This window comes from Phragmites australis, chromosome 5, assembly GCF_958298935.1.
Source record: "Phragmites australis chromosome 5, lpPhrAust1.1, whole genome shotgun sequence".
NCBI lineage: Eukaryota > Viridiplantae > Streptophyta > Magnoliopsida > Poales > Poaceae > Phragmites > Phragmites australis.
Window position 1 is genome coordinate 40641370 of NC_084925.1, and position 13044 is coordinate 40654413.

At 43.0% G+C, this 13044-nt stretch overlaps 1 protein-coding gene across 1 annotated transcript; it reads left to right on the plus strand.

The window, feature by feature from the left end:
- Positions 1-1399: 1399 nt before the first annotated feature.
- On the plus strand, positions 1400-6832 carry LOC133919682 (fimbrin-4-like). Its single transcript, XM_062364153.1, has 15 exons — positions 1400-1548; positions 1664-1791; positions 1910-2080; positions 2191-2447; positions 2558-2729; positions 3113-3151; positions 3254-3322; positions 3408-3524; positions 3815-4026; positions 4216-4374; positions 4446-4645; positions 4747-4913; positions 4994-5090; positions 5213-5304; positions 6113-6832. Exons 2-15 carry the CDS (start codon positions 1705-1707, stop codon positions 6392-6394), a joined length of 2121 nt encoding a protein of 706 aa, XP_062220137.1. The 5' UTR covers positions 1400-1548; positions 1664-1704; the 3' UTR covers positions 6395-6832.
- Positions 6833-13044: the final 6212 nt, after the last annotated feature.

Consider the following 13044-nt stretch of genomic DNA (forward strand, 5'->3'; position numbering starts at 1 on the left):
AACACAAGTAACAACGAGACAAGGACTCGTTGCAAGCGAGGGGCTGTACCGAATTGTCGGTCCGATGTAGTATTTCGCGCGAGCTGGAAGATGGCCGGTCTTAGCGTTCTTTGTTTTCTGAAATTCTATTTAGCTTGCGAACCACTAGTTACCGTGTTACCAACATTTATCTTTTTCTTTTCCTCGAAAATTTATCAACACTTATCTACACTAGCAGATAAGATGGTCACACTGTTGCATTCTATCTGGCATCCCAATCGATAGATTATAACGTGTTTTGGAAATACAACAATATGTAAGATGGTCACACTTATAATGTGTCAATCAAGAATTTAGTGCCCATGAAAGAAATCCATACAATCCAAAATGGTCGTCAGTTGCTTTAAAGTGGGATATTTAGGAATCATGTAAGAACATATGTTTCGAACTAAGGAAAAGTCAATCATCAACTTATACGTGAAATCCTGCTCGAGTAAGGCTTTGTTTGCAACTGTATTTTTTCATGATTTAGTTGTGAATTGGTACTATTTTTGCAAATTTATTGTAGATTTTTTTTCATTTTTTATTCTAAACATGCCTAAATATGGAAACTATTGGTGCTTGAATTTGCTTTAGAAATATGTGTAAGTGATTCTGACTTCTATCTAATTGTTATAAAACAAAATACAACTATGAATCATAACTGTGCCCCAGATAGTATAGTTCTGCATAGATATTATATGGCAGTTGCTATACTACATGTGATTGAAATTTTGCCTAAGTTCGGTCTACCGTTGTGGACCATCAGATGAGAATCTAACAACATCCGCATCATCTTCCACCTCCCCACTCACCTTGTCTCTCACCTGGCAGTTTCCTTGTAGAGCCGAAGCCTTGCCTCGCTCCCTCATCTCCCGCCCGCCTTCAACCATCTCTGGTGACATCCCTGCCGCCGGATCCACGCTTGTCACTCCTTTCATGCTAACATCTCCATTTTAGAACTCCCCCGCCTCGGCACTAGCTGTCCTTCACCGCTCGCAACGAAGAAACCCCCCAAATTAACCCCTATCATTCTTCGACGCATGAGACACTGATCTCGTTTTCAGACGCACGATAATTAGGACATGTGATATTATATCGATTCAGCCATGAAGTGAGCAGAAGGAAGAAAGAAAGATAACCTCTTCATTTTTTTACCTTTTTCAATGGCTTAAACCTGGGGAAATCGAACCAATTGATTTTTTGTCACCGTTAAAGAGTGATTTGGCTTATATATTACTTTTGCTCACATTCATTGACTCAGATAAGTGATATAGTAATCAAATGATAAATTTTTTCAGTGGCAAATAATCAATTTATTAGAAAAACCTAAATTGAAGACAAAAGAAAGAATAATAAATAAACAATAGAAACCGGCCCATCTTGCCTCCTCTCCTCGTCTCCACCACTTCCCTCCTGGCCCCCGGCCCCACGAAATCTGGAGACCTGGACGCCATTGCTCACCTTTTCCGTCGACGGCAAGGAAAGCGCGCACAAGGGGAGGAGGGATTGTCGTGATCAATTCGAAAGGTATCTCATCGCAGCGCTGCGCGGCGCCGCCCCGTCGGTGGCGCGTCCATCTCCTCGTTATTTTTCAGGGGTTCCAGCCAGGCCGTGGCCTCTCTGATCTTGATTCTTCTCGCAGCTGCTGCGGGCGCGGGTGGAATCGGGCCGTGGCGGGAGGAGATGTCCGGATTCGTCGGCGTTGTGGTGTCCGACCCCTCGCTACAGGGCCAGTTCACGCAGGTCGAGCTCCGATCGTTCAAGGCCAAGGTGACGTCCGAATCCACGGGCTTCTTTGCTCCTCTCCGCCACACCGGAAACCGCAGTTGTTTGCGTTTGGTTCGTCGGTTTCGTTTCAATTGGTAGTTTCTGTTTTGTGGGGTTGCAGTTTGTGTCTCTGAAGAGAGATTCCGGCCATGTCACCACCAAGAATTTGCCGGGGCTGATGAAGAAGCTGCGGGGGCTCAATGAGGTGGTTTCCGAGGAGGAGATCGCCGCCTTCCTGTCGGAGTCGTATCCCGACAGTGACCAGGAGATTGAGTTCGAGTCCTTCCTTCGGGTACATCTCGGCTTTTATCTGAGTTATTGAATGGTAATGTGGATATGAATGGAGTGTCATTCTCATTTTGATTGGATGGGAATGGGGAATTTGGTGCGGTGCTTCTTCAGGAGTATCTGAATCTACAGGCTAGGGTGACTGCCAAGGAAGGTGGCGGTGGCGGGGGTGGGGGTGGCAAGAACTCGTCGTCGTTCCTCAAGTCCAGTACCACTACGCTGCTGCACAATCTCAATCAGGCAGAGAAGTCATCGTATGTGGCGCACATCAATACTTACCTCGGTGAAGACCCATTTCTGAAGAAGTACTTGCCGATTGATCCGTCGGGAAACCAGCTGTTCGATCTCATCAGGGACGGTGTTCTGCTCTGGTGAGATGGCTTTCTAGTTTCTAGCTAGTAGCAGATACACGGTGCAGTCCATTTACTCTTCAAACAGAAATTGTCTGAAATTCGCCCTTCCTGATGGTTCATTTTCTCAGCAAATTGATCAATGTAGCTGTTCCTGGCACCATTGATGAGAGAGCAATAAATAAGAAAAGAGTTCTTAACCCATGGGAGAGGAATGAAAATCACACACTATGCCTCAACTCTGCAAAGGCCATTGGATGCACTGTTGTAAACATTGGTACGCAAGATTTGGTGGAGGGAAGGGTAAGTTATGTGACCCCCTACTTCAAGTTCTTATAGCTCATGCTGCAGTGTAAGTGATGTAGAAAAGTTATGTGAATAATTTGTCCTCTAATTCTTTAATGTACTGTACAGTACTGGTTAACTTGGGTACCAAACTAGCTATAAACTTGGTACCTATCTTTCTATGGTTTCTATTCATTATTAGTATGCGCGCCCTATATTTCCTTGCTCTTTTGCTGATTGCTGTATCTGCTCTTCTCCTACCTGCCTCTTCACGTGTTACAGACGTTAGTCACCTTCTTGAAGCGACTTTATTATTTATCTCAACTCTCGTTTTTTGGTTCAAGCAATTCATTGAAAAGTCACGTGATGACGTACACAAACTTATATTGTTTTCCTTGCAGCCACATTTAGTTCTTGGATTGATATCACAAATCATAAAGGTAAATATTGAACCGAGCTTTGTGTTTTGGGGCAATTCAATGGACAGGCTATCGTTAAACTTGCGCATCATCAAATAAAGAGTTGTTTGTACTTACTATCAGATTCAACTTTTGGCTGATCTGAACCTCAAGAAGACACCACAGCTGGTGGAATTGTTTGATGACAGCAGGGTAAATGAAGGCATTTTATCATTGTTTAATTTTTTTCTGCATGTTTTTTTTAGAACAAAAATACATTTTACTGCTTATTGTGCAGGATATAGATGAGGTTTTGAGCTTGTCACCAGAAAAGATGCTACTTCGGTGGATGAACCATCATCTGAAAAAAGCTGGCTACAAGAAAACTGTTAACAATTTCTCTTCAGATGTGAAGGTGCATATGATAAATAAAAATGCCCCAGAATTTTCTGATCGCTTGTTTATGCGTGGATACATGCCACTTGATGTATCTTGTTGCTGCATTTGAGTTATATTGACAAACTAAAGTTGGTTTTGCAACATTTCCTTTATTCTACTATATCTTTCAGCTGGATGCAATTATCATCTTAGGCAGTATGGGAAAAGTGTGTCAGACCATACTTGATCATCAAAATTGCTTTCTTTTTCATGCTCCTGTGCTTACTCTGTTCAACCACCATGGTCACACAAGTTAGTTTTGCGCAGGATGGTGAAGCCTATGCTTACCTTCTGAAAGCTCTTGCTCCAGAGCATTCCCCTGAAACTACATTGGACACCAAGGATCCGAGTGAGAGGGCTAAACTGATACTTGAACAAGCGGAGAAGTTGGACTGTAAAAGATACCTGACCCCAAAGGATATCACCGAAGGCTCTGCCAATTTAAATCTTGCATTTGTTGCTCAAATATTCCAGCATAGGTAATTATGACTTCCTTTGTTTCCAAAAAATAACTAAAACTTTCATTGTGTGACTTATCTCGTCAATTTCATGTGAGCTATTTTTCCCATGTTCCACCACGTTTACATTAAAAATTTAATAGATAACCACTAAGGATTCAACATTGTCATCTGATCATCACTCCGATGCTATTTTCCTATGTTGCGCAGGAATGGTCTAACTAGTGACACCAAACAAGTTACACTTACACACACGGCAACATGTGATGATGTCCTATTATCTAGAGAAGAAAGGGCCTTTCGAATGTGGATCAACAGCCTTGGGGTTGAATCATATGTGAACAATGTCTTCGAAGATGTTCGCAATGGGTAACAAGATATTCAATTGATATTGTGTTTTTCTCTAAATGAGTTGGTAAGTAATGTATATTCTCATGCAGATGGGTACTTCTTGAAGTACTTGACAAGGTTTCTCCAGGATCTGTCAATTGGAAGCTGGCATCAAAACCTCCAATTAAATTGCCATTTAGAAAACTGGAGAATTGCAATCAAGTTGTAAAAATTGGGAAGCAGTTAAAGTTTTCTTTAGTGAATCTAGCTGGGAATGATATTGTTCAGGGAAATAAGAAATTGATCGTTGGTGAGTCTGTCATCTAATTTTTCTAGCTCACTAATGGATCGTGCCCTTAATATCTTGTTTGTAGCAGCACATAATTTAAGTTTTTGGTGTTGTCTTTTCAGCACTTCTGTGGCAATTGATGAGATTTAATATCCTTCAGCTGTTAAACAGACTGAGATTCCACTCCCAAGGATCCCAAGGAAAAGAAGTTACTGATGCTGATATACTAAATTGGGCCAACAGCAAAGTGAAAGCATCAGGAAGAACATCTCGAATGGAGAGTTTCAAGGTGCTTAAATTTCTGTAGCTTTAAGTTCTATTTTCTTGTCAGAAAACTCCAGTTGCTTACTTTCCTATGTTCTCCTTCAGGACAAGAGCTTATCAAATGGGTTGTTCTTCCTTGAACTTCTTAGTGCAGTACAGCCAAGGGTTGTGAACTGGAAAGTTGTTACAAAAGGGGAAGAGGGTCTGTTCTGAGCCCATATGCATTCAATTGACCATTTGATGACCTTATCTCCGACTAATCATTTTTTGTTTTCTTCACAAACAACTTCAAAACTGAATGACATTCGTTTTTAAATTTGTCAGATGAGGAAAAGAAGCTGAATGCTACCTACATCATTAGTGTTGCAAGGAAGCTTGGATGCTCTGTGTTTCTTCTGCCAGAGGACATCATAGAGGTAAAAGTGCTATTACTAGTCAACACTATATATTAAAGCTCCAAGAATTGGAGTGATTTTAGGGTCCAAGTCACTGTAGCTACTGTTTATATGGGTCCTACGTATGTATACTGATATATACGGATACAGATATGTATACGTACATGTATATATGTACATATATGTGTATATATGTGTATACATATCTGTATATTTACATGTATAATATAATTTCTGGGAAATTTTCGAAAAATAGCGAAAAGTATAATAGTTATATTGATAAATCGGTCGAAATAATCTAAAATGCATAGAAAAATATCTAAAACTCAAAAAAATATGAAACAAATTTGTTAGTTCATATTACTGTCGTCTACATATTAAAATTATGTGCATGCATAAAAATAATATTGTTTTCCCCATAATTAAATGAATGTGTTAAATATTAATAAATTCATAAATAAATATTGAGATACCCAAAATTGGTGAACATAATTTTTTTTAGACTTCTTTTGTCATGTTCTGTGAAAAAAAGGGGTGCGGCGTAGGCGCGCCAATCCGCCTAGTAAATATGAAACTGCCTGTAGTTTTGCCACCAGAAATGAACTAAATGCCCAGTGTGCAGCATTACTTGCTGTGTTGCATGCTGCAATTCATCCATGATCTCAGCGAAATTTTACGCTATCTGCATCATGTATTGTTTTAAATCATATTCTCTCTCTCTCTCTCTCTCTCTCTAAACAATGACACTGTTTCTCACTTGAGTATTGCAACTTAGTCATTGCCATTACAGTATGTGTTCAAATTTCTTACGTTCTTACTGGTTCAACAGGTGAATCAGAAGATGATCCTTACACTTACTGCTAGCATTATGTATTGGAGCCTACAGAAACAGCCACGGTCACCATCTGAAATGCCAGAACAATCAGAGCCATCTAGTATGACTTCAGATGCAGCCTCTGATATTGCTTCGGAGGATGGTGCTTCAACAACAGAACCATCTGAGGGAGAAGAGGTGAATTCGCTTTCTGATAGCATATCCAAATTGACCACGGATGATGCTACTTCACATGCCTCATCTGCTGAAAATGGAAACGGTGTGGTAGGATCCTGATGGTTACGCAGCTGCATTTCTTTTTCCACATAGTGCTGTTTTTTTATACAGGTAATGGTGCTCAAAGTCGTTGCTACCAGAAGTGATTTTTTTACTACTTCTGTTTCCTGTGTATGATAGCTTGATAGATACAACAAATGCAGAAAGATAGGTGTCGTTTGTTCATTGAATTTACTCAATATCATACGATAGAAAAAAATATTTATATGCCGCTGGCTAGGTGTTTTCTGTACTCCTGGCACTCCCATGCGAATCGCCTGAACTCTTCTGTATCTTGTCGGTCAGTCTGTTCATCTTTTTCTCGGACTAGTCATGATGTACCACTTCGTGGCCATTATAGTTTGTAACGCGTTGCTATTCTGAACCATGAGCTGTACATAACATGCTTAAAAGTTATAAATCTTTGTCCAGGAGTTTCTGTGCACATTGCTTATTTTTTGTTCTTTGCGTGTGATTTGCATTCTTCAATTTGATAGTGCGAATTGATTTGACTGTCTTCCCGGAGGACGTTTTCAAATCCCATCCAATTCCCGTTTGAATATCATTTCCAGGAGCCAAAGTTAGCTGAGCAACTGCATTGAACACGGTTCTTTCACCACTGCACACTCACCGGTTTTGTGCGTCTCTTGAATTATTTTCTTTTCCCTCCACACGGGAAAACACGATAATGAGATGACTTCACCTGTTAAGCATCCATGCATCTTACAATTACCTGCTTGTAGCAGACTACATAATAAATAGACACAGGGCTAAGCCCTGTTTTTTAGAGGCAGGGCTAAGCCATTGAAGAGGCTTAGACGGATAGCTCCCTACCATTACTCAGTTAGTACATAGCTGCCTTCTACCTTGCTGGGACTCCATTGTCCATTGCATCATTCTCTCTCTCCCTCAACTCTCACTTCGCAAGGTCCAGGCACTATGCAAGTCAAGCCGGAAGCCACTGCTCTCTTCGTCTTCGCCATTGCCAGCTCCGCCTTTCGATCTACGCAGAATGGAGAAGAATAACAGCGTGACAATGCGGCGGCGGTCTAGGAATTAAACCGGCCTACACGTATTGGCGTCGCGGCATACAAGGGCAGGCCAGGCATTCGATTTCCTACATATATTAAGTTCTAGCTATAAATTTCTTGCTGTTGTGTTTAGTTTTTGCTTTCTCAGCGTCAGCGACACTATATTTCTGCAGCGGGCTGTGAATAATCTCTCGCAGTTTTCAGATGATGGGTTGCCTTGGTTGATCTGTACGCATAAAGCTTTGCTGCCAAATAAAACTGCTAAGGGAATCAAAATGAGGGTTGTTGCCTTGTAAACTCATGTGCCTTCTGAATTTGTGTGCTGGTACGGTGCATGACCGTTTTCGGCACTGCACCTATCATGACGCATATAGTTCGTTATTGGCACCATGATAGAGCCAATGAACGACATTGCAGGTGAACAAAACTCTTCCTTTATATTTATCTCTTAACGACATGTTAAAAATAAAGAACATGGCATCTCTGCATGATCCCAAAATCTTCAATCAGTCTGTTGCAGAGCTTGTTTGTTTTCTGATTATATCCATCTACCATGGAGCCCCTGTTAACTTCGTTCGCTTTTGGAAAATTGATTGTGTATCACTGCCAAATCAGTGTCGAAAACCGACATTCTTAACCGCTTTGGCAAACTGCTAGCTGCATTAGTACCTGTAAGCTGTGACCTAATTATGACCTTCTCCCCTTCACTCGGATTGCTTTTCACATTTGGCCTGGATTGCAAGAGACACCATATTCCCATCGTTTTATCTGTTCTTCACCAAGCCAGCCGATGGTCCCCATGACCATGAGAATGAGCACGCGTCAATGGCAGGCACACACTCTCTTTTTTATGCATGGAACGGCAGGCACACTCTCACTCACTGCTGCATGCGGCATGCCTGCGACTTCCATGCACTGAAGCGGCGACAGCACTTGCTGGCTAGTTTAATCGAGGCACGGCCGAGTACCACCAAAACCCGTGCGCACGACCCGCAGATGCAGGCGTCGCTGTCGGATTTCCCCATAAATCGTGGTCGGCTTGCTGGCGCTGCTCGCGCAGACAGCCCAGGGCCGGTCCCTGTCCAGTCCACAGCGTACGCCGCGCGCCAGAGAGGACACGGAGCCGAGGCGACGAGCCGGCGAGCTCAGGCAGCCGGCGACCGCGCCGCGAAGGCGTGCAGTCCGCCGAGCCCCGGCCCCCGCGTCGCGTCAGGCCTGTCCACCGGCACCTGGTTCTCGGGCGTGCCGCTGGCATCTGGCAGGTTCCCTTCATGCGTCGCATGCTCGCTTAACCATCTTTGAACTTTGAACCAGTGCTCGATGCGATAGAGATGCTTAATTAATGGTTTGGCGATCGGCGCTTGGACGTTTCATGGAGCTGTCGCTCGCGGGCTGCGTCTCTTGCGTGCATGGGTGCCTGTTTTTTGTGGCTTGGTAGAGCGTGCCGGGCGTCCCCCTGCTCAGGATCTTGCCAACCGGCCCCAAGATAACGCGGCTTGCGTCGCGCCCGAGAAAGGGACTGGAATTTGGAGTTGACATGGGGTGCGGGCGTGTGATGCGATCGGGCTCGGCCAGGCAGTTGACTTCGTTTTTCAGCGACAAGGGACAGCGCCTAGTGGGACCAGGGGTTACTGTTGGACTTGTAGCACATTATTTAAGACGGGTTCCTGCCGTTTTGGGAGCTAGCCGTGCTACAACTGTGAGGTGGTCTGATCTCGACATGGAATCGGACGATACGCGATGATCAACTGTAGTGTTTTTTTTATAAAGAAAAAACTGAGCCTTTCTTTAAAAGGAAACTATGGCAGTTTATTGAATCGTCTGGACACAAATATACATGGGAAGGGTTAGAGGTGGGACTTGGTCAGATTGGGTCGAACTGGCACGATATGACCCCTTTGTGCCTCATGCCGTCTCGTACCGAGCAGACTCGGCCCAGTTGGCCCATCAGGCCATGCCGTGCCAACACGGCAAGCTGACGGTTAGGCTTAAGCATGGCACATGGCACACTGTGTCGCCGTCGTGCCTTATCGGTCCAAGCACGACTCTCATATTTATGAACTCGTACACAGTCGCTGCTGCATGATTAGACACCGTTAAGAGTTCAATCTAGCCGTCACGATAAGCAAACACAATTGTTATGCTCGATGAATGGGGACACACACGAACATAATTAGCAACAACCAGCAAACAAGCTCCGGTCTGTTCGTGGACATACGTAAAATTCCCATACCTCAATTGATAAGCGCCACAATAAGAGGCTTGGATAAAACGTTACGTGCCCAGTGACGTGCCAACTGCCGGACACTTGTATTAGCTTGACCCATTATCAATGACAGTATGTTCCAATCACCAACCAACAACTCTGTGAGAATCGAACCCATTCGTGTCGGGCCAGCCCAGGCACAACCCATTATTTGGATCGGACTGGGTCGCCCACCATGCCAAGACCCTGGGCATGGCACAACCCGTGTGTCTGTGTCGTGCTGGCCCGGCCTGTGTATCCGTGTCGTGCTGGCCCGATCTAATTTTTCTCGTGCCATGCTGTGCCATGGGTCATGCTAAATCGTCGTGCCATGGGCCACCCTAATTCAGCCCGGTCCAAGTCCCACCTCTAGGAAGGATGAAGGAATACAAGGGGATGAGAGATGGATAGGTGGCTAGCACAAAAAAAAAACCTTAGCCTTTTCAATCAAGACATAAATAGAATCTAGCGCTATACATACAGAGCTAGAAGCGGCCCTAATAGCTATTCAACGGGCCAATGAATGGGGCATGTTCAACGGGCTAATGAATGGGGCATGATAAACATAGTTCTCAAGTCTGATACATCCAACCTGATGAATGTTGTAATAGGTCCTGCCTTAGATTACTCTCTATTTGGTGTCCTATAAAGGAATTAAAGAGTCTACTATTGTTAAATTTCAATGATGCTAGGGTGATTCATTGCCCTCGTGAGTGTAATACAGTAGTAGATTGTTTAGTAAAGTATAATGCTAGTCTTAGTGGAATTGATTCTAAATTCTGATTGAATCATTTTCCAGACTTTGTATTCGCTCATGTGGCCAGCGTTTTGACTGAGCCAATAGTCCAATGGAATACATTTCTATAAAAAAAAGCAATACACATACTGTCCCAATAGAATACAGGTCATGGGCGAGTAAGGTGACCAATTTTTGGCCCACATGAGAAAAAGGTTGCGGACTGATAGCACCCACGAGAGGTCCAATGAATAGTGTTGGACCAGAGGCTTCTTCGGCCATGATTTGTAGAAAGCGTAAGGCCCAATGAATAGTGCCCCGAGGATGATGAGACGTAAAATGGAGTTCAATTCCAATCACAGTTTATGTTGTCTGAGCAATAAATGCAACAAGTATGGTACAACAATATGGCAAAAGATGGCCCAGAAGGAGACTTCGACTAACTTACGCAGCTGCATCAATTGCAGCTTGTGCTACTGCAAGGTCAGTGACTGAGTTTCAATATGCATGATTGGCACATTGGTCGTCAGGTTTTGGTCAATACCTGACAAGCGTGCCCACACGTTTCATGATCTTTTTTGAGACTCTGGGTAGCAACTGAACATGCTTCCTACACAAGGACCAATACGCCAGATGTAACAATATTGGGAAGATGACAACGACTGATTGGCCGAGGAGCTAAAACTACGTGTGTGTGTGTGTGTGTGTGGAGTCATTCGTGTTCACACTTCACACTATTGTATGGAATGGTGTCGGGAATAAATAGACAGTACGCTCCTCCTTGCTGCCCTCCTTTTCAAGAGTGTCAACTACTGCTTGGACATGCCGGCTACGCCTATAAATGGATATGCTCTCGTGCTCTGCAACTGCGATGTTCAATAGCGAACATACCACTCGAAGTCTCCAGAACAAGCAAGCTTTTGCCATCTATTATACAATTATTTAAATGTTAAAAGGTGCCTCTAGTTCATTCTCAAGTCTAAAAATTACCACATTAATCGATATAAAGAGAGAAATATCTAGACTACTCATTATCATGAACATCTAACGGTCTAGATTAAAACAAAAGTCCATATCAAATACGATTAATAAATAGCTAAATTTAGAATTAAAAATTATGAAAAATTAGCAGTTCTATATCACATCACATTTCATAATCATGTATTATGTATAATCATTAATCATGAGCATTATGTTTAATTGTTAGACATTGTTGAGTATTGTTAATTCATATGGTTGCTAAAAAATTCTTCAAGTTATGTTATAGCCTAATGGTCTCGCATAAGCGTGTCCGGTGAATCTATATAAAATGGGTTCATCTCATTTGTAATCGCTGTGCATTTATTTTACTAATTTTTTGGGCATTAGAGGACCTTCTTTGGGTTAATAAAAGAGAGAAGGATTTTTTATGAGGAATAGAATTGTTTTCCAGTTGTAATTTTGTTTGTCTCTCTAACATGTGGGGTCCATTGAGATTGGCCGGCTTACACCTCCTCCTCTCCCTTCACCAGCAGCCCCAAATTCACTCACTCTCCCTCACTCCTCTTACTCTCCCAACCGGCCAAAGAGCAGAGAAGAGCAGCATTCCCCCTCCCTCTCTCATTCTCCCCCAAATATCCCCTTCAAGAGCAAGGATTCGAGGTATGCATGTGTTGTCATGGTGTTCCCCATGTTCTTAGCTCTCTATCCACCAAAAAATCTCTTGCATACATGAGGTTTTGGGTGATTCCCAAATCATTTTTGTCACCACCTTGCTCTACAATTACAGCAGCAAGCCTTCTTCCCTTCTCCAAGTTTTTACCTCTGATTCTTCCTCAAATTGATGATCACAACCTTTGGCAAAGGACCTAGGGTAAGTCTCTAGTGTTCCTTAGTAGCAATACATGTTTTAGTTAGTTTTTGGATGGTCTTGGAGCTATGTTTGCGAGGTTGTGAAGCACCATTTCGTTCTTGATGAAATGGAGATAGTAGGAGGAGAATGGATGAGAAAGAGCTAGGGGTTCATGTGTATTTCGTTGTTGGATGAAGACTAGAACCCATGTACTAGTGCAAAACCACCTTTTCTTTGAATTAGTGAGACATGCAATCGAATCAACCTTGGTTTCTTCATGAAATTAGGCAAACTGGAAGCATTAGAAGTTTTGAATGTACGTGATGTCGCCTAGAGGAGGTGAATAGGCGTTTCCTGAAAATTAAAACTTTGCAGCGGATTAAACAGTCTTGATATTCTGGGTCAAACCGGATACTCTGGGGTCCGAAGGTTTTGGGCACAACCTGAATAGTCCGAGTAAAGACAGGAAATCGAAGGCTATGAACTTCTAAGCAATTCTAATTGATTTCAAGTGTTACCACATGTTCATAAGGTTGCATGTAAGCCTTTTGACACTTCACCTGCAGCTAGAAACACACAAACACATAGATCAAGGTAAATCACATAGAATCAACTAAAATAACAACGAAAGCAAATGAGTCACGAATTTGTTTCCCGAACTTCGGATCCAATGATCCTACGTCTCCGTTGAGGTGCTCATAAAGAGCTGGACCTCTCTCAACCCTTATCCTCACTGAGCGACCACGAAGATCAAGCTTAGGGCTTACTCAACTTTCCTCTTTCCTTGCAGAGACAAGGATGACCTTCACAAACTTTCCGGGACACTTC

What these genes read in the sequence shown, in the direction of transcription:
- LOC133919682 (XM_062364153.1), top strand. Translation starts at nt 1,705, where the DNA reads ATGTCCGGATTCGTCGGCGTTGTGGTGTCCGACCCCTCGCTACAGGGC. An exon ending in TCCGATCGTTCAAGGCCAAG is followed by an intron (nt 1,792 to 1,909) that starts GTGACGTCCGAA and finishes GTGGGGTTGCAG; the next exon opens with TTTGTGTCTCTGAAGAGAGA. An exon ending in AATTGTTTGATGACAGCAGG is followed by an intron (nt 3,323 to 3,407) that starts GTAAATGAAGGC and finishes CTTATTGTGCAG; the next exon opens with GATATAGATGAGGTTTTGAG.